The sequence below is a fragment of the Mastomys coucha genome, unplaced genomic scaffold, assembly GCF_008632895.1.
Source record: "Mastomys coucha isolate ucsf_1 unplaced genomic scaffold, UCSF_Mcou_1 pScaffold6, whole genome shotgun sequence".
NCBI classification, from domain to species: Eukaryota; Metazoa; Chordata; class Mammalia; order Rodentia; family Muridae; genus Mastomys; species Mastomys coucha.
This window is the reverse complement of record NW_022196912.1, coordinates 126,495,112-126,515,783: the sequence shown is the minus strand read 5'-3', so window position 1 is coordinate 126,515,783 and position 20,672 is coordinate 126,495,112. Positions and strand designations below refer to the sequence as shown.

Below are 20,672 nucleotides of genomic sequence, written 5' to 3'. Positions count from 1 at the left end.
CTGGGATGAGGGAGGGGCCCCGCGCAGGAACTGCTGAGGCTGGCCGAAGGGGGAAGGACTGAGGATGGATAAGGCAGGAACCACCTTGACTCTTCAATTCCGGGACACCGTAAGGAACCGCCCCCCAAGCCTCACCCATCTGAGTCCAGAGCAAGGTCTTGGCTGACCGACCGAGTCCTACCTTTGAATCTGCCCCCTCTGGGTGTCCAGGTGTGCCCCCCTCCTCCCTGTCACCTGGAGAGCCCCTATCAGTTGCTGTGGCAGGCAGTACTGAGCTGGATGAGCCCTCGATAGCCTTGCGTCTTGTGTAGGGGGACCTTTGGGACACCGGTGACCAGTCTGTCCCGGCTCCCAAGATGGGGGGACAGTTGGGCCTCTGGAGAGTCAAACTGATTCACTCCCCCACGCTGGCCTCCCTCCTATGGGTCTGGAGAGCTAGGCCAGGAAGCGCCAGGTCCCACAAACCGGGGAACCCAGGCCAGAGCTGGAGCTCCGGATCTGCGGCGGGGCTCCGTTACCCGCGTGGCCCTGGCTCGGGGCCACCCGAGGGCGGCGCCTAAGGGGCCGCGCTCGCGCTCACGGGGTGCCTCGCCCTGGCCGCGGGCCGCGCCGGGGGCGCCCGGGGCGGCGGAGGCGGATGTGGGCGGGCGGTGCGGGCGCGGGGCGGGGAGAAGGCGGGCCGGCGGCGGCGGCGGCAGCACCGAGGCGGCGGGCGGCCGGCCCAGCGCGGCAGCGCACGCGAGTCCGGGACGAGCGGAGCGGACCGAGCAGCGCCCAGCGGCCGGCACCGCGGCGGCCCAGATCCGGCCAGCAGCGCGCGCCCGGCCGCCGCTGCCTTCAGCCGGCCCCGCCCAGCGCCCGCCCGCGGGATGCGGAGCGGCGGGCGCCCGAGGCCGCGGCCCGGCTAGGCCCCGTCGCCCGCACGCGGCGGCCCGGTGAGTGCCCGCGCCGCGCCCTGTTCCGGGCCGCGGCCACCCGGCTTTGTTCCCGGCCGCGCCGCGCCGCGCCTCGGAGCAAGAGCAGGAAGTGGCCGAGCGGAGGCCAGGGCGGGGAGCGCGCGGGACCGGGCTGGTCGCGCAGGAGGCCCACGCCGGCGAGGGTGCGGGCGGCCGCTGCGTGACCTTGGGTGGCCGCTCCGCGGGGCCGGGTCGCGGGAGAGGGGCGCTGTTAGTGTGCGCAGCGGGGGCCGGTGCGCCCCGGGGCCTGGGGCTGCTCGGGCACTCGGCCAGCGAGGGTAGGAGAAAGGCTCGCCCCGCGGCCTGCGTGCGGTGGGAGGGCCCTGGGAAGGAGAACTCATTTCCCACGGACAGAAAGTTGTGCGCGGTGGCACAGTGCCCAGGCTAGCCCACAAAGGACTGCTAGCCCTCCTGCGCCCGGAAGCTGCTTCCTGGACTAGGTGGTTTCTGGAGGTGCTGGGCCCTGGAGGACGGCGTGGGCTCGGCCTCCCGGATCCGGGATACTGGCCGAGCTGATGGATTTGTCTAAAGAGGACTGGCTTCTAAGTTGGGCGGTGGTGGAACCTTGGGCCTCTGCTATGTGGCCAAACTCCTCCTCCCCAAGGCCCCTGGTCTTGCTCCAGGTGGCTAGCTAGCCTTGACTGCTTAGAGCCATCACTAAAGTGAAGGGCGAGTCGCCTTGGTGGGGCCCCAGCTGGGCGTGTGGCTCACGGGCCAGTGTCCCAGAGGGGCTGAACTCTTAAGACTTAACAATAGCAACCATATGCCCTTATGGCAAGGCCCTCCATAGGCATGGTGGGAAGTGTGTCCCGTGCTCAAGGCTGCTTGATGTGGACATTGGCGTTAACATTGCTGTGTTTCTTCACTCCATGTGTACGAATTTATTTTTACATGGCTCTGGACAGCTGACTGTCATCACCAGACCTTGGGGCTGGGTGGGGGTAGGGGACATTCTCAGAGAGATCTTGCAGTACAACCCTGTGCCTCCAGGCCACACCCACTCTGACAACCACTGAGTTGGGATTTCTTCTTGGCTTATCTTTTTCATTCTGACTTTCAGTTGCCACCTGCTTGCTGAGGGAAGAGCTCTTTCCGACTTGGGCCAGGTGTGGTCTTTCCTACTTTGGTATTTGTCATTTGACACATAGCAGCCCGCCTTCCTTTTGTTCCACATTTAGCTTCAGACAAGGCAAAGTGACAGTGACTCTGGGTGCCAGCTTGTGCTTCTGGGCTAGAGAGATGACCTATGTTGTTGTCAGTCAGCTGTCGCAGACCCTAGTTAGGAATCTGTTTCACAGTGGCCGTCCAGTCTTTCTTTTCCTGCCCACGTGACCCCAGGTGGAGGGACAACACAGGCTTGCTGGTCAAGGGGAGTTCAGATGCACTTTCCCAGAATGTCCAGAGTTGGGGATATTTGAAGGATACTGAGGCGTACCTCCAGCAGAGAAGCAGTGGGTGGGAATCTTTGCAATACGAGCTGGCAAACTTAGCTTTGCACAGGCTAGCTGGTTGGCCACTGCAGGACCCTGCGCCTTATATGTTACCTGCCCTGTTTGTGGACTCCTGGATACCGTAATTGTGGGCCATAAGCACTGCTCTGGGCACTCCTTACCAGCAAGCTGTCTAAAAGTCTCTTTGTCTGAGGCATAGAGTGAAGGGTCTACAGAACCACAGATGCCTAGTATGTACTCGCCGAATGGATGAAACGGCTTCAGAGGCAGGGCGCTGTGTTTCTGAGGTGCTCTGGGGTTTCCTGCCTGAGGGCCTTTTATGTATTGTCCTGAAGGACTTTGGGCGCCGCTTTATACCATCACCGCTTTCCCTGTGCTTTCCAGTGTTTGAGTTCCCGTGTTCCTAACTTGAGCCTTAGGAACCCTGTGACCTGCATTAGGCCTCCTAGACTGTAGGGGGTGGTGAGCAAGTGGTAAGCACCTCTTACTAGTTCTAGGCAGAGCAGAAGCAGTCAGGGCTGCCTGGAGGAGGTGGCAAATTGAGCAAGCTGCCTAACAGGAAAAGCCTGGAAATGAGTGTTTCCAGCAGAGGCCAGGGAGGTGGGGGTTGGCCACAGCCCTGCGCCCCAGACTACCAGACCTGGATCTGGGTGCAGCATCTACTGCAGGAAGGTCTTATATACCAGCCTTTGGAGAGAAGTCAGGCAGGCTGGCAGAGAGTAAGGGTGAGGAAAGAACCTGTGAACCAGAGGCAGGTAGATCACATGAGGGGACATGGGTAATTGTGGGTCCTCTGGGGTTCACGAAAGCTGGTCCCAAGCAGGACCCTGCCTCACGTGCTTTCTTGGCTTCTTCTAGACGCTGTGGCCAGGCCGGCTGGGCTCAGCCTGCTGAGAAGAGACTCTGAGCATCCCTGGGTTCCCCCTGTCTGTGGGGGCCACGGATACCATGAACGACGTCGCCATTGTGAAGGAGGGCTGGCTGCACAAACGAGGTCAGTCTGTGCTCTGCGGGAGAAGCTGAGCTGGGCCTGGGTCTGCCCAGCTCTTAAATGTGGGACGGGGGTGGGGGTGGGGGTGGGTGTGGGGGGGCTATACTGACCCAGCAGGCAGTGTTGTGGCCGTATCAAAGAGTGTTTGCTATGTGTAGGCCTGCCAGACAGGAGGGGCACCTCCCCGTCATGGGGCTCCAGGGCTGCTTCAGGAGTGTGCAGGCCTAGCTTTTCCCCTAGTATGGAGGACATGGCCTCCTCCTGGGGCCTCCTGGCCGGAGGCTGAGGCCCTGTGCGGGGCCTGCCATGAGTGGCTTGGGGGTGGGGCCAGCTGCTGCAGCCTCACTCCTGGCTTTCCTGGAAGGCAGCAAGGACGTGGCTGCTGTTCCAGGGCTGGCAGGCTGGTAGCCTGGGCACTGCCCAAGGGCTCCTGAGGGCAGGCAGGGCAGGGCTGCTCGGCTTGGCTCTTTGCCCACCTCGGGCCTGGATTCCTGAAGTCAGGGGGCTCCTCATCAGCAAGGGCCCAGAGGGGGCATGTTGGCATTAGAACTGGAAAGCTGACTGAGAGTGACTCTTCCCAGGCCCCAGGCCCCTCACCTTCCAGCTTCCCCGCCATTCTTCCTCCAGCCTGCCAGGAGTAAGTTTCAAAGCCAGTTCCCCCAGGATAGTCACTTGCTCTTGCCCCAGGGCAGGCATCTCACCCCCTTCTGACTTCCTCTTCCTGTAGACCTGTTCCCTCCGGAAGCCCTAGGGTGATCCTTGCCAGTCCCACCTCTCCTCCCAATCTTCTTCCTGGCTCTCTAAAGAGGGAGTTGTACTTTTGGGTATCAGGAGGAGGACCCAGACACAGAAGATGGGAGGTAGGAGCAGAAGTTTGGCGTTAGGCATAGGGCTTTATGAGGTATCTACAGCTTTAGCAGAGCAGGGCAGGGGCCATAGGAGCTAAGGGAGGTTGGGGAGGATGGTTGGGACCCAGGAGGGCTCAAGCGGGGGTGGTGGGGGTGGTGGTGGAAGATGTGGCCAGGTGTGCCCAGAGGTCCCAGTCTGACAGCTTCAGGGCAGACTCTGTGCTGGGCTTAGCCAGGAGGCTGTGGCCTGTGCTCTTGGTCTGGTTCCTGCCCCCACCTGACTTCCCATTTGTTCTCTAGTGCATCCTTCCCTGTCCCACTAGGAGTCCTGCCTCCTAAGCTTAGGTTCCTGGGTCACGCATGCCTTGCTGTCTGCCTCTTTGGCTCCTCCTTCTCCCCACCCATAGGCCAGACACAACTTATTTCATGGACAAATGTGTATTGTATGGCTGTCAGGGTTAGGGCCAACCTAGAGATTGCTAGGCCACAACTTACCGGGATATCTCCCCAGGTAGGAGCCCTTCTGAGGCCTAGGGGGTGTCATAGTGTTCTTTATGGCCGGGCTTTCTGAAGGGACCGGGTGGAACAGGACATTCAGCCCTATGGGCGTGCCAGGGGCTGTGTTTGAACCTGATTTGGCAGCTCTGTCATTGTCCCTCTCCAGGAGAAGGTCATTGAGTTCTTTAGGCCTTGATTTCCCCATGTATGCCTTGGAAATGGTGGTGAGTAAAGATGTGAGAGAGTGTTATCAGTGGGATGACCAGTAGACACAGCGCCTGCCCGCCCCATGGAACGGGCAGGACCGCCTGTCTTTGGGATGGCGTCTTCCCAGCCTCGGGCCAGAGAGAAATGCTGTTCTCATGGCCCCTCATCCTCCTCCAGCCCCAGCCTAGGTGGCAAGGGCTCTGCTGTGGCAGTGGCATGTACATGCCATGTTCCTGGGCTGGGTCCTCCTATTCTGCTCTGCTCTGGCCCAGCCTGCTGCTTGCTGAGAAAGGCCGTCTTGGTGATCCTCATTTCTCCTTTGAACACACCCAGCCCTGTGTGCTGTGGGCTCCAACTAAATGTGGAACCGGGAGGCTATACTGACATCATTAGTTTGGGGTTCTAGCCCTCTCCCTGTCTTGGGTTGCCATGTTAGACTTCTAACCTGAGGCCATCATGACTTGGCTCAGGTAGGCAGGGAGGGAAGGCTATTGAAGTTGTCCCTTAATGTCCCGTGATCCTTCAGACACTTGCATATCCCCTAAGTCCCTCCCTCTGTTGCTTTTGTAGGGTATAGAACTGCTGACTGGGAACTGAACCCATCTTTTCTAGGTCTCCCATGTCCAGCCAGGGGCTTGTAGCACATTGGTTCTTGGCTCCTCCCCGAACTCCCCGTGAGCTTACCATGCCTTCAGAGCTGTTTGGGCAAAGAAGAGAGGGTATTCCTCCTCCTCCTCACTCTATGGCTTTAGAGACCCCAGGTCCAGGTTTCTCCTACTCCTTGGGAGTTAGGTGCCTACTTCTCAGGAAGTGTCCCCAAGCCACTTCCCAGGAGCTCTGTATGTGCTCTGGGCCAGAGGGTGCCCAGCCCGTGCCCAGCCAGTGCCCAGCCAGTGCCCAGTCCCAGTTCCAGTCCTAGTAGAACAGACATTCTAGCTATGCATTGATCTATGCTGGGCGTTAGCCTCCTTATGCATCCAACAACACAGACTGTGGGAGACTGGGTTTGAGGTCCTAGAGATGAGAGGTGGCTGGGTTGATGAATGTCAGTGCTGGTCCCCAGATGCAGAGATTTGGGGTTGATGAACCATGTCTTAACAGACAGCCTAGGGTTGACTGGCAGGTGTGGCTGAACTTGTCTGTGACCTCTGATTTCAGCCTGCAGATCGCAGATGAGCTGTGTACTGAGGCCACAGGCCTGTCTGTGTTACTCTTTTGGGTTCTTCTCTCAAATCCCTGACACCTGCTGGGCTGTATGTGTCAGAGCTGCGCTGGCCAAGACTGTAGCCAGGGAGTCTTCTCGGCCAGGTTAGCCATTTTCTGTGTCTCCAACTCCCAGCTGGTGGCTAGACCTGAGACACTGAAAGTGAACGAAGGGCTGTGCAGGCGTCTTCAGTAGGTAACACATACCAGCTGCAGGGCCACCTCATGGGCTCCCTCAGCAGACTTAGTTGAGGGGCCCAGCAGGGTAGGAGAAGCCAAGCTGTTCTCAGTGGGTTAGTACCTGGCAGGTGGACGCAGTTTGGACCAGGATGGGGGAAGCTGGCCTATAGTATGGGGCTCTCTGGCTTTGGGTGTGGATCAGTGAGTGCTGAGCTCATGATCTCTGGGGAGGGTTGAGGGTCCTGAGCCCAGCAGGCAGGTCAACATCTAGGGACAGAAGTGGTGCCATGCGTGGGGACTGAGCCTGAGAGAGAGGTAAGCACATGGCGTTCCTGGAGAACTGGACAAAGATGGCAACTCTATGCTCTGGGCACAACCATGGCGGGGATAGTACACTGCAGTGTGTGTGGCTGTGGCTGAGCCTTGGCTGCTGCTGGGACTGAGTTTCCTGTTTTGTGAGCGTGTTGAGTTCTCCCTTAAAAACAAACAACAAAAGAGGAAGCTGGGCGGCCTTCTACTGGGGTGTGAGGGTCAGTACGGCCCAGCCTGGTGACTCCAGAGTGGGCAGCACTCCTCCGCTTCCTGACGACCATCTTCTGGACAGAATTGTCCCAGTGGGGTAGAGCCAAATGGAAGTCACCAGGAGGTGAGGACAAGTGTGCAGACATGGGACTCCACTGAGCTGCTAGGTCTGGGGCAGCTTCTTGGCCCTGCCAGTTCTGCCGGGTGGCTGAGTATGGGTGGCTGAGTGCGCTGTGCGGAGAGCCACTGAGACCAGGAGGGGGTGGGGTGCTGTGTGGATGGCCAGAATTGGGACCTAATCTCGCTTCTAGGAGTAGCTTGAAGGCTTGCATCAGGCTGGTTCCTAGAAGTGCCATGGAGTAGTGGAGAGAACTGTTCTGCCCTTCTCTGGCAATCCTCTCTGCCCAGTCACACCCGAGCCAGGCCCAGAGCCAGCACCAACCCATAGGCCCTCCCTGTAACAGTAGCTGTGGCTGTCTTAGCCACCCCCCACCATGGCTGGGGATCCACCCATACCCAGAACTTCCCCAGAAGAGTCCGCCCAGCCAAGACCTAAACTCTAGCCCAGGCCGGTGGGCAGAGCAGCCAGGAGCCCCTTAGGACCGGTGGCCTGTCTGCAGGTAACTGCATGCCTCATTTTTAGATGCCTCTGAGTGACTTGTGTGTGTCCCCCACCCCACCTTACCCCGTCTCCTCTCCTCCATTCATTTAGTTGTTTTTTTTTTTGTTTTTTTTTTTTTTGAGACAGGATCTTACTATGTAGCCTAGATTGTCCTGAACTCAAGTGAGTTCCCTGCCTCAGCCTTTTCAGGGCTGGGAACACAAGTGCGGCCACTATGCCTGGCCTCCTGGTGTGTTTTTGCTTTGTTGGTTTGTTTGGGCTCTTGGCATAGGACTTAGGAGGTGGTAGACATTGTTCTAGAGAAGGCTTTCCTGCCTTTGGCCAGGGTTTGACTGGCCCACTAGGCTCTGGTATCTGTAGGGTGAATACAAGGCTAGGGCTGGCTCTGTCTCAGCACATCACATCTGCTCTATCTGGGCCTCCTTGTAAAATGTAGTGTATAGTGTGTGTGCGTGCGCGCGGCATAAGGAAGGGAGAACTCTCCATGAGCTACTACAACCAGCATGCAAATGTTCCAAGGACAACTTGTGACTTGGTTCTCTTCTACCATGTGGATCCCAGGGTCATCAGGCCTGGGGGCAAGTGCCTTTACCCTCTAAGCCATCTTTCAGGATTCACTCTGGGTCTCTTGGGCTGTGTCACAGTGAGGTGGAGAGGGAGGATGATGGGTAAGGAGAGGGCACAGCTTTTGGGACTCGGCACAGGAATGTGGTGGGGTCTGTGAGCTGTCTTGTGTCTGGAGAAGTAGGACGTATGAGAGGGGTTGCGCTGATGTCAGGAAACTTAAAGCCAGCATAGGATGGTGGCCCTGTGGCTTGCACAAAAACTGGGACTAAGCTGAATGGGCTGCTCTGAGTGGTGTGGGAAGCTTGGGGATGTGTTGTGTGTACGGCAGGGTAGGGCTGGTACGGGGAGGGTGGGGACTGCTGTGGAGAAGGTAGGTATGTGGACGACGTGGACGATGTGGGCGGGTAGACTAAAGTCTGGACCAGTGTTCCCTGTGACTCAGGGAGTTGGGCTGGAGGTGGCCGCGGAGAGGTGCACTATCTACAGTGGATTCCAGGAAGCTGAAGACCTTGGGACGCATTGCAGTTGGGTGGTTGCTATGTCTTGGCTCTTCTCAGCTGATGCCTACCTGTGCAGTTTGTGTCCTAGCAATCCCTCAGCTCTGGTTACTTCCTGCTTCTCTGACCGCTAGGATCCCTTTTTCTAAGCCTCAGTTTCTCCAGAGAGCTGGTGGGTACAGTGAACTCTACTTCTTGCTAGGTGTTATTTTACATCTCTGGGCTGTGGCAAAAAGCCCAGGCCCAGTGGGGTGCCTTGTGAGACCCACATGAACACCCCTCTCAGACAGGCTGCACCTGGGGTTTCACCTACTCGTGGGCAGCACACCCCTCCACTCCCTGCCTTTGCCCAGCTCTTGGTCACTGAGTCTGTTGGAGTCAAGAGACATGAGTCTAAGGATCTGCATAGGGGCCTGGGAGGCTGGGCCTCAGAGATGACCTTGCCACTCACTGACCACCCACTGCCCAGAAGGCAGCCAGAGCTGGGCTAATGGCCCCAATGGGCTGCCATCAGCAAACCGCTTGCTCAATGTGCTGGAGAAGGTAAATGGGCGCCCAGCAGCTGTCGGCGCGATGGATGTGTTGGTGGTAGGGGACGTTTGGTCGCTGCTGTCAGCTGGCGCCTGCTCCCCGGGCCTGCTGGGGCTCACTTCGCTGTGGAGAAACAGCTCGGTGCCGCCTGGCGCCTTGCCAGCTGCCGCCTGCCACTGCCACTGCTACTGCAGCAAAGTGTTTATCCAGCAGTTTCCCCAAAAACCAGGGACTTGGAGAGAATGTTCACAGTGATCAGGACACGGACCAGGCCAGGATGAGAGGATGCTAGGTGTGCCTCGGCCTCTCAAGTGCTAGGATTAAAGGCATGCCCTGCCTCCCCCTTTCCTAGTGAGATGATTTGGGCACAGGAGGCCCTGGTGCGGGACTTGGAGGCTTACCCACACAGATGCTGGAAGCCTTAGACCTTGAGGCAGCCATGAGTAGAACCTCTGGTACCTTTTCCCCTAGGATTGGACAGAATCTGGTCTTGGCAGGGTAGGTGGAGGTGGGCCTGAGGGAGCCCTGAAATTGTTGGGGAGCCCTTGCTACTTTCTAGGTGCTGGTCTTGTTGCTGGAAGTTGAAGCAGGTCCTTGGGTGGAGTAGGTACCGGCTGTCATCTCTGCATAGCAAGTGTGAGGCCTCCTGGACAGGCTTGCAGATGTGTGTGGTGGAAAGCTGGGTTTACTGCGGTGAGGCTGGACTTAGCCCTGGGTGTCGTGTCCGCTGTCCTGCCGGATTTTATTTCTCATTGAGAAACTGTTGTCAAGCTTCTGCCCTCAAGAGCCCCGGGGACCACATTGTGGAGGTGGCGCCTGGTCATTTGTCATCTGTCCCTGTGTTTGTTAACATGGGCCTGGTAAGGCAACTCCAGGTGGAGGGGCCCCGTAGGTCTTGTGGACCGTGTGCGCCTGTGTGCCCAGAGCGGTGTAGACAGGTCCTGGCTGTGCTTCTGCAGCTTGACTCGCCTGAGTTCAGGGTATCAAGTATCCAGCGGGGTCAAGGGAGCCAAGCAGAACCTGGCTGCTTGTTGGGCCAGAGCCTAGCACTTCCACAGAGGCCAGGATGGCTCAGGCTCTCCTTGCTGGACTATGAAGGGCTGGAGGGAGACCTGCCAATGTTTGTATTCCCGAAAGAGACCCCCAGGGTAGGCAGGAGTATTCGTAGATACCACGGAGCATGGAGGACCAGGGCAGCTGCCTCTTCTGTTTGCCTATCATATTGACCCATTTCTGCAGTGGCGTGAGGTTTGGGGTCATCTGGACTGAACTCAGTAACATGCAGGCCACAGCCCAGGCTGCAGCTGGCTCAGCCAGTACCCCTCAGTGACCAATTGGGTAGAACTTGAGACAGGAGATAAAGAAAGAGATCTGTGTGTGTCAGAGCTGTGGCCCCCTTTCCTGTGAAAGGGGGAGTCCTCATGAGGCCACCTCACTTTGCATTTCTCCTTGGCCATGTGGCCTTTGTTTGTGAGGCCAGGGAGGGGAAGGGCCTCTAGGCCCTCTCTGTATTCGTGGGGCTGGGTACTTACCTTGTCCTCTGCCTCTGCCCGGTGAATCCCACCCACCCCCCCCATAACTCCAGGTCTACATTCTGGAATCTGCCAAGCCCGGGGGTGGGGGTGGCTGGTCATGTAGGCTTAGAGCCAGTAGGAGAGTCAGGGTCAGGGTTGGTGATCTACGTGTGGGGGCCAGAGCTGGGATGGGCAGCAGTTGGTAAATCAAGATGGATTTCTGGGGCACGGGTGCGTTGCTCATCAGCCTCCATATTCAGTTAGTGTCCCGGGGAGCAGCAGCTGGTGAGATGGGAGGTACTCCATCAGGGGCCGACAGCTCCAGACTGGTGCTGGCGGGTGGGCACACACGGCGGGTGGCCCGGGAAGGAACAGGATGGGGGGGATGGGCTGTATACCCCCCAGTGCTCTGCTGTATTACTCAGAGCCCCTGCCTACCATGGCACCCTCTAGGCTCCGTGCCAGGGGAGGGGCTGTCGTGGGGCTGCTGGGCATTTGAATACCTGCAGGTGTGTGCCACTGGTCAGAAGCAGGGCTGGTGCCCGCAGGGGCTCGTGGGACTTTGCAGAGCTGGGTAGGGACCCTGTTGTGTGTTCTCAGACCCTCCTCCAACTCTCCAGGGAGAGTTGGCTTTGGTGATTGCTCTGAGGCCCCCCAATGGCTGTGGGAGGTGGCTGGGCTTCTGGGAGCTAAAGATGGGAGGCAGGTTTACAGGTGGGTTTACATTTGCCCTAGCGGTTGCATGTGGACTGTAGGCCCTTGAGGAGAATCAGAATAAACTTGCCTATGCCCTGGAGGAGCCTGGCCACATTTGAGCTCTTGCCAAGAGTCAGGAGAACTCTCTTGCTTTGCAGCCTATCTGCATCAGTGCTCTCAGACCTAGGAGGTCTGCAGCGATGACAAGAAGACGGGATCCCTAGCTCTTGTAGCTGCTCGCCCATGGAGTGGCAGTCTTGGCCTGGTTCTATTCACATCTTCCCTGGCCTCGCCAAGAGCCTCCCTCCATCACTCAGGTTCCCTCTCATCCCACTTTGTGTAGGGTGTAGGGTCATGCTGAGCAAGGCTGCTATGTGGAAACCCAGGCATTGGAAGGGCTAGGTGGTGGGAGGTAGATCATGGGTAGAGCCCTGCCAGATGCTGCCCAGAGGCCCTGCAGGTCCTGAGAGCCCGGAGGCATCCAAGCTGATGTGCTATACTGAGTAGACTGAATCTCACCTGGGAAAGTGTTCTTAGGGGGCATCCAGATTTGGTACATACCGTTGGAGGGTAGAGGACAGTTGGCCAGCCTCCCTGGGGCAGTGCTCTATGCCCAAGACTATGGTGGTCTGTGCCCAGGAGCACCTAGTGGTAGGTGGCCTGGACAAGCAGTCGCTCACCACTTCCCTTCAGTGCCCTTGTTTAGGGCTCAGTGGAGCAGGCAGAGCTGAGAGACCCCAGCCCTGTGGGCTGCCCCTCCTATCCTCAACCTAGTGTCCCCTCAGATGAAGAAGTTGCCTAATTAGTTAGTTCCCTGTTGTTCAGACTCCTTGCTCGGCAAAATGTAAATTAAACATTTTTTCCGGGTGTCAGTATGAAAAATGACAGTCGCTGGGAGATCACAGAGGACATCTGCTCTGATTCCTGAATGTGGTGCCTGCGTATGGCTGATGTTGCAAAACTGGAGGGAACAATGTTCCTGTGTACCTGGTGACCAGGGTGGGACTCAGCTGGGTGTAGCACCCCTGTTCCAGCTGCAGCACCTCCTGGGCCTGCTGTCCAGGCAGAGCCCTAGATGATGCTCCCAGCTGTGTGCACTGGCAGTTGTACCCTGGTGCCAGTGCCTTCTGGGAAGGCAGAAGTGTCCCAGGTCCCTTTCCCACCTCACACTGTGCTGTCCCTGGATCTGTATCCTCACAGTGGAGTTCACATGCAGCTCCTCATGTCTCCCATCCCCTGCAGGGGAGTATATTAAAACCTGGCGGCCACGCTACTTCCTCCTCAAGAATGATGGCACCTTTATTGGCTACAAGGAACGGCCTCAGGATGTGGAGCAGCGAGAGTCCCCACTCAACAACTTCTCAGTGGCACGTAAGTGTCTTAGCCATGTGGGTTGGATGGGGTGGCTAGGCAGGCCAGTAGTAGGCCCACTGAGAAACCTGAGGAGAGCCTTCTGTTGGTCCTAGGGTGCTGGACAGTGCTTTGCCCTTTGGGTCTTGTTCCCTAAGCTGGAGGGCCAGTGGGAGTCAGCCCTGCTTGAGGACTGGGGAGGGTGATAAAGTGGAGGACACTGTGAAACTGTCTGAGAGCTTGGCTTGGGACTGAGGTGCTGTGCCCTTTTCTCTATGCCACATTGTCACAGCCCGGTTCTGCCTGGAGCTGGACAAGGGTACGTTTGACAGTGTTAAGCAGCAGCAGTAAGCTAGGGTGGTTACTAACTGTAGACTGATCCTCCTTGGACTGCAGTCTGGAGTATAGAGTATGTCCTAGCTTAGCTTGGTCTCCATTTATCCTCACAACCATCTTGATATGCTCTTGCCCTGCAGGTAGTTCTGTTTGACTTGCCTCAGATCCTGGGGGCTTCCATCTTTAGTCACTTGGCTAGTCCTCAGGTCTACCCCAGAGTCTTAGGGCTTAACATAGGTTGCTGCCTCTACAGCTGGATAGGAATGGAGTCCCAGCTTACTTATGCCGGAGGAAGGAAAGGGGCCTCCCTGGAGCAGACATATAGGTATATGTACTGGCTAAGGGGCTACTGGGCAGTGGGCAGGGCTTGGCCTTCAAGAAGGTCTTGGGCCTCACGAGTTGGACAGTTTATGCCTAGCTGGGAACAAAGCAGGGTGGGGCTGTGTTCAAGGTTTTCCTCTGAAGTGGGTTCTGGAGGGAGGGTTAAGACCCCCACTTGGTGCTAGTTTTCATCTGCTTGCCTGACAGGCTGTCTCAGATGTGCTGGAGACAAGGCTCAGAGTGATTCTCCACCCCTCCCCCACCCCATGTTGACACAGGCCTTTCCCAAGGCTGGGCCTCAAGCCCCTCTTGGCCCCTTGCTTGGCAGACTGCCCCTTGCTCATTCATTGGAGCCTGGAGGCCCCTCACATTGCCAGGACCCAGACGATGGAATGTGGGAGGCCCCTCAGTCCCTCCTGCCTGCTTTGCCAGGAAGCCCTCATGCTGCACACATACCCTCAGGGCCTTGGCTGTTCCCATGATCCACCCTTAAAGGTGTGCATGTTCTAGGTGTGTCCACCAGGTGTTCATGCTCTCCGTGTCTTACTCCTGTGTGTGCTCCCAGTGTGAGGTTAGGGTGCTGCATAGATGTGTCATTTTTCCAGAGACTCTCTATGTTGTTGAAGAAACAGCAAGATCCCTCTGAACCAGAAGGGCTGGGTGGGCTGTGGCTGCTCCTCGGTCCCTGAGGGCCAGCGTGAGCTAGGGATCAGCAGGTGAAGGACAAAGGAACTTTACAAGTAGTTATGGTGTAGGCCCAACTGACCTAGCTTGACTAGCTCCTTCAGCTTCAGAACATCTCAGCTGTGGCAGGTCTTGGGTCTCAGTTCTTTGAGAGGAATTAGGGCTAGGAGAGGGGATGGAGCTGAGTGTGGTAGCTCATGTTGTAATCACTCAGGAGGCTGAGGCATGATTACCTCAAGTTCAAGACCAGCTTAGACTACATAGTGAGTTCCAGGTCAGTCAAAATTACCATGGAAGAAAACAAAAAAGCCAGGGGTGGTGGCTAGAACTGTAAATTCAGCACTTGAGAGGCAGAGGCAAGAGGATGGCCTTAGTTTGAGACTTCTGGTCTATGTGGAGCTTTCCAGGACTGCACAGCAAAGACCCCATATCAAACAAACAAACAAAAAACCTTTAAACTTTAAAATTTTTTACATTTTATTATTTGTTTTGTTTTGTTTTGTTTTGTTTTTCAAGACAGGATTTTTCTGTTTAGCTTTGGCTGTCCTGGAACTTCACTCTGTAGACAAGGCTGAACTCAGAAATCCGCATGCCTCCGCCTCCGAAGTTCTGGGATTAAAGACGTGCGCCACCTCTGCCCGGCCTTTTTTTATTATTTTGTTTGTTTATTTTATATGTGTATATGGTACTCAGAGACAGGAGGAGGGCATCAGACCCAGAACTGGAGTTACAGATGGCCGTGGGTTACCATATGGGTGGTAGGAATTGAACTCTGGTCTTCTGGAAGAGCAGTTGGTGCTTCTAATTAATGAGCCATCTCTCTAGCCCCTGAAATAAATGTGTTTGTTTGTTTGCTTGTTTGCTTTTCAAGATATGGTTTCTCTGTATAGCCCTGGCTGTCCTGGAACTTGCTCTGTAGACCAGGCTGGCCTCAGAGTCACAGAGATCCACCTGTGCTAGGATTAAAGGATTAAAGGTGTTCTCCACCACACCCGGCAAATACATTTTTAAAGTGAGGATGGGAGGCACCTTCCTGGGACAGGGTTGGGGTCTGGGGGATATGGTCTATCTAGTAAGGACTATGAGGAGAGTTTCATGGAGGACCAGGGGATGTATGCAGATAGACACTCCCCTGACTTCTTCTTTAGAATGCCAGCTGATGAAGACAGAGCGGCCAAGGCCCAACACTTTCATTATCCGCTGCCTGCAGTGGACCACAGTTATTGAGCGTACCTTCCATGTGGAAACACCTGAGGAGCGGTAAGTGGGCACGGTGTAGAGAGGGCGTCAGGGGCAATGGGCTGTGCCCCCTGCTCAGGACCATGCTTGCTTGAGAGCCTGAGGCCTCTGCTCAGTCTATTCTGGAGAACTAGACTGGAGCTTTTGTGGGTTATGTGGGGCATGATGGGAGAAACCTCAGCGTCCCAGGTACCTTGAGGTTTCTGATACTCTGAGTGTATGGAGACCCAGGTTCTGGCTTCAGGACCAGGCAGCCAGGCAAAGGGAGGGCGAAAGCCATGCAACAGCTCCCCCTGGTACCTGAAGCCTCACTTGACCCCCTGCAGGGAAGAGTGGACCACCGCCATTCAGACTGTGGCTGATGGACTCAAAAGGCAGGAGGAAGAGACGATGGACTTCCGATCAGGCTCACCTAGTGACAACTCAGGGGCTGAAGAGATGGAGGTGTCCCTAGCCAAGCCCAAGCACCGTGTGGTGAGTCTGGGCTCTGCTTCTGCTGGGGCTACCAGAGGTTGTGGAGGGACCTGCTAGGTCCTAGGCTTCCTGTATGGGTCTGGGTATCCCCTGGCTCCTCTTGACATGGACTGAGGATATATCTCAGTGGGCAGGGCGCTTGTCTAGCATGCATGAGACACGAGACCCCAACACTTTAAAAAAGTAAAATGAAGATGGCCACTGACTCCCAAGGCTCAGTGCTCTGACTCAATTGTACAGAACCCTTCGCTGACCCCACAAGCAGATGTGAGAATGGGCCTGGCTTGTGTCCAGCTCTCTTGCTGTTGGCTGACTTGGAGGAGCCTTGCTCACTGGGACACTGTCAAGCTGGGTGGTGACATGGATAGTTATTACCTAAGCTAGTTGTGCTGAGCAGAGGCTCGCTCGCTCTAACTACCCACAGACCATGAACGAGTTTGAGTACCTGAAGCTACTGGGCAAGGGCACCTTTGGGAAGGTGATCCTGGTGAAGGAGAAGGCCACAGGCCGCTACTATGCCATGAAGATCCTCAAGAAGGAGGTCATCGTTGCCAAGGTGCAGGGGGTGCAGGGTTGGAGGGAGGGTAAGAGGAACGGGATGCGGGGGATGAGTGCTGACTTGGTTCTGCATTCCAGGATGAGGTTGCCCACACGCTCACTGAGAACCGTGTCCTGCAGAACTCTAGGCACCCCTTTCTCACGGTATGTAGTGGCCAGCAGTCTGGCCCCTGTGGGATAGGGATGAGTGGGCCGAAGTGGGTCACTCCCATACTCACAAGGGCTTCATGGGCATCAAGTAGACTGATGGAGGGGTGGGGCTGGGATGCTGATGTGGGGCTGTAGTGTGCTGGAGGGAGGTGTGAGTCTGGTCTTCTCACGCTGTTGAGGCCTTGAGTTACCCCCTCATCCTCTCAGACCCATCTTCTAGGGTTTATTGTAAGGGAAGCTCAGTTACAGCGGCTTGAAGAGTTCCAGGGTCAGCATTTTAGGCTTTAAGCAGGGCTCATTCCACCCATAGTCCACGATGCAAAGGCTGTGGGATGGCTCAGCACACCAGTTCTAGAAACTATAAGCTGTTGTGAACCTTCCCACCTGGAGACTCTTAGGAACCCCAGAACTTGGTACAGTTAACTTCTAAGCCACCTTGCCCTGCACTTGAACCTACACCTCATGTCTCTCATCTTAAAATACACCAGTTGACATGGTGGCTTGCATCTGTAGTCTCTGCTGAGTTCCAGGCCAGCCTAGCTACAGTGATACCATATCTCAAGATGCTAAGATGTGCCCTACATGTTGGGGTGGCTGGGGGCAGTGTCACTGGTGCCACTTCCTCAGCGCTACTACTTCCGTTTCAGGCTCTCAAGTACTCATTCCAGACCCACGACCGCCTCTGCTTTGTCATGGAGTATGCCAACGGGGGTGAGGTAGGGCTATAGGCAGCTTCAGACCTGGGCACTTGATGGGTGAACTTGTCCCTCTGAGAGCTTTGGTACAGATGACTGGTGCTGCCAGCCCTGGCCATGTGAGCCTATAGCTTCTTGTTTGGGGATGTCTGCCTGTGGGTCAGGGTTGGCGGGGCCCTCAAACAGGCCCTCATTAGCGCACTCCACCCCACAGCTCTTCTTCCACCTGTCTCGAGAGCGCGTGTTCTCAGAGGACCGGGCCCGCTTCTATGGTGCGGAGATTGTGTCTGCCCTGGACTACTTGCACTCGGAGAAGAACGTGGTGTACCGGGACCTGAAGGTGTGCTCATGGACCAGGGGAGGCAGGGACTGGGGGTCTGGCCACGCTGACTCAGGCTTCCCACACAGCTGGAGAACCTCATGCTGGACAAGGACGGGCACATCAAGATAACGGACTTCGGGCTGTGCAAGGAGGGCATCAAGGATGGCGCCACTATGAAGACATTCTGCGGAACACCTGAGTACCTGGCCCCCGAGGTGCTCTGCCACTTCCTGTGTGTGCCCCACACCCTCCCCTGCCCCGACACATGTTGATAGAGTCCCCCATCTAGGTGCTGGAGGACAACGACTATGGCCGTGCAGTGGACTGGTGGGGGCTGGGCGTGGTCATGTATGAGATGATGTGCGGCCGCCTACCCTTCTACAACCAAGACCACGAGAAGCTGTTCGAGCTCATCCTGATGGAGGAGATCCGCTTCCCACGCACACTCGGCCCTGAGGCCAAGTCCCTGCTCTCTGGGCTGCTCAAAAAGGACCCTACACAGAGGTAAGGGCTGCCAGGGCACTGTACCTGCCACAGTCTCAGTCACACATAGGGTGGGGTGGTCAGGCAGCATCCCCATGATCTGTCACCTTGCGTGCAATGTCTGAACCCTGGACCTGTCTCCTACCCACAGGCTTGGTGGGGGCTCGGAGGATGCCAAGGAGATCATGCAGCACCGATTCTTTGCCAACATCGTGTGGCAGGATGTGTATGAGAAGAAGGTGTGCATCTGGCCACTGTGCCCACCTCTGGATCACATGTGTGTGTGCACACATACAAACACTCTTCAGTTTTCACTGGCTCAGACACCCATGCTGGGCTCCCAGCCTTGTGTAGTCACATGCCCCCACAGAGCCACAGAGAAGTGCACACCCTCCTCACTAGCACAGTAGAGGGTGTGCTAGGGTATTCATGCTGCCCTGCATACCTCCATAGTTGCCTGGCCTCTCCAGGCCCTGATTGTACCCGTTGCCTACACCTGTGCTCCCCTGCCCTTTGCCTACAGATCTCATGTGCCCCATGTTGAAAGCTAACTGAGGGTGGTGGGTAATGTCTCGGTGTCCCCAGCTCTAAGGAGAGCCCCATCCCACTCTGGGACAGCACCCGTCCCTCTGGCACAGTAGAGGCCACTGCAGAGAGCAGAGCCTCTGCTCATCCCTAGGTTCATTGTCTTCAGCTCCTGAGTACCCTTGGCCCAGACTGACGAGGGACGTAGCACAGTACTATACCTTGATGTGTTGGGTGCCCTGCACCAAGCCTGCCCCCTACCTTGAATGTTCCTTCTAGTTAACAAGGGACTAGCCCCATGTGGGGGTGCTGATGGCATGCCTTTCCTGCTCATACCCAACTAGAGATCCCATGAGTCAGCATGTATATATAGCATTATCCTCACACCAGATTTGAGGATCCTTGCCTGTGAGACCCAAAAGGATGTTAGTAGCCTCTAGTGCACATACCACTTGCCAGTTTCTTTCTTCTTCCTGAGCTGTCAGTGAGGCAGGTGAGCTCACCTGAACTCCTTCCACAACAGTGGTGGTGCCACCACATGCCTTTAACCCCAGCACTTGGGAGGCAGAGGCAGGTGGATCTCTTGAGTTTGAAGCCAGCTTGGTCTACAGAGGTAGTTCCTGGGACTACACAGAGAGAAACCCAGTTTCAAAAAGCTGAAAGGAAAATTAAAAAAAAAAAAAAAAAAAAAAAAAAAAACTCAGAAGGAAAATGACAACCGGAGAAAAAGGGAGTTCCCACTGCCTGGAGGCGGGCAGTTGCTATCCTCAATTCACTTTGAGCATCTCTGGACTTGCTCTCCCCTGCCTACACTGCCCTACCCAGTTCCACCTCCCAGAGCTGTGTGCCCTAGTGCTAGTGCCCACGCCTTGGGGGCAGTGTTGCTTGGAGGGGCTGGGACACAGTAGTAACCAGCCCCTCTGTTGCTCCTCAGCTGAGCCCGCCTTTCAAGCCCCAGGTCACCTCTGAGACCGACACCAGGTATTTCGATGAGGAGTTCACAGCTCAGATGATCACCATCACACCGCCTGATCAAGGTGAGGCTGCCCTGCTCCATGGTCCCTCAGGGTCAAGCTTTGGAGGTAACAGGTGGTTGTGAGCTGCCATGTAGGAACTGGAGCTGAACCTGGGTCCTCTACCAGAGCAGCCAGTGCTCTTAACCACTAAGCCATCTTACTAAAAAACCAAGCAAACCCTTTGGAGGGTGGTAGCAGCCGGGTGGGGAGTGTCCCGCTCGCAGGGCCCCCTTGTATCCTCTGCCATGTGTCAGGTGGGGGGGCTCTTTCTGGAGACTGGTCTGAGCCCTCCTGTGATCCACAGATGACAGCATGGAGTGTGTGGACAGTGAGCGGAGGCCGCACTTCCCCCAGTTCTCCTACTCAGCCAGTGGCACAGCCTGAGGCCTGGGGCAGTGGCTGGCAGCTCTGCGCTCCTCGGCATTGCGAGTCCAGAAGCCCCGCATGGATCATCTATAGCTGATGGTTTTGTTTCTCGGATGCGCTGGGAGGAATCTTGCCAGCCTCCAGGACCAGGGAGGATGTTTTCCACTGTGGGCAGCAGCCTACCTCCCAGCCAGGTCAGGAGGAAAACTATCCTGGGGTTTTTCTTAATTTATTTCATCCAACTTGAGGCCAGATGTGTGGCCTCAGTGCCCAGAACAATTAGATTCATGTAGAAAACTATTAAGGACTGACGTGACCATGTGCAATGTGGGCTCATGGGTCTGGATGGGTCCTGTCACCGCCCCCATTGGCCTGTCCTCCCTGGCCGCCACCTGTCTCTAGGGTCCAGGGCCAAAGTCCAATGAGAAGGCACCAGAAGCACCTCACTGTGGTATGCTAGCTGGCTCTCTCCCTCTGGGGTGGGAGAGGGCACAGAGCTGCTTCAGCCCTAGGGCTGGATGGGATGGCCAGGGCTCAATTCAGGTTGACAGAGGAACAAAAACTCAGTTTGTTGCTGTGTACCATGCTGTTCAGAGGCATTTCGGCATCTTGGTGACAGAAGAGCACCTGTCTGCCCGCTCCTGTGTGGCGGCTCTTGGGTACCCTGGGGGCACCGCCTCACATGAGCCCTTCTCCTAGCACTTGTCCTTTTAGATGCTTTACTTCTCCCGCTGTCACCCTGGCCTGTCCCCTCCTGGCCAGACACTGGCCATTGCTGCACCATGTCGTTTTTTACAACATTCAGCTTCAGCATTTTTACTATTATAATAAGAAACTGTCCCTCCAAATTCAATAAAAATTGCTTTTCAA

At 56.4% G+C, this 20,672-nt stretch overlaps 2 protein-coding genes across 8 annotated transcripts in view; one reads left to right on the top strand and one right to left on the bottom strand.

The window, feature by feature from the left end:
• The window catches only part of Zbtb42 (zinc finger and BTB domain containing 42), an 8,022-nt gene extending 7,460 nt beyond the window's left edge, over positions 1-562 (bottom strand). For 4 of the 5 annotated variants that reach the window (XR_004114151.1, XM_031355810.1, XM_031355812.1 and 1 more), the window contains exon 1: positions 235-562. The gene's annotated coding sequence lies outside the window, so the exon portion shown is untranslated. Of the gene's footprint in view, positions 1-181 lie in introns of all 5 variants that reach the window. The other variant, XM_031355811.1, reaches the window with a different exon arrangement.
• On the top strand, positions 33-20,672 carry Akt1 (AKT serine/threonine kinase 1). 3 transcript variants are annotated; one of them, XM_031355808.1, is made up of 14 exons: positions 33-109; positions 3,266-3,401; positions 12,526-12,654; positions 15,123-15,234; positions 15,540-15,687; positions 16,112-16,243; positions 16,324-16,389; positions 17,043-17,111; positions 17,305-17,430; positions 17,499-17,627; positions 17,702-17,916; positions 18,047-18,134; positions 19,355-19,457; positions 19,741-20,672. In XM_031355808.1, exons 2-14 carry the CDS (start codon positions 3,356-3,358, stop codon positions 19,818-19,820), a joined length of 1,443 nt encoding a protein of 480 aa, XP_031211668.1. In that variant the 5' UTR covers positions 33-109; positions 3,266-3,355; the 3' UTR covers positions 19,821-20,672. The 3 variants fall into 3 exon arrangements, with proteins under 3 accessions (XP_031211668.1, XP_031211669.1, XP_031211667.1); XM_031355809.1 differs by having other exon boundaries at positions 46-210; XM_031355807.1 differs by lacking the exon at positions 33-109 and adding an exon at positions 659-935.

Coding starts and splice junctions, on each gene's coding strand:
- Akt1 (XM_031355808.1), top strand. CDS start 3,356: ATGAACGACGTCGCCATTGTGAAGGAGGGCTGGCTGCACAAACGAG. Junction 15,235..15,539: donor GTGGAAACACCTGAGGAGCG/GTAAGTGGGCAC, acceptor GACCCCCTGCAG/GGAAGAGTGGACCACCGCCA. Junction 17,112..17,304: donor AGTATGCCAACGGGGGTGAG/GTAGGGCTATAG, acceptor TCCACCCCACAG/CTCTTCTTCCACCTGTCTCG.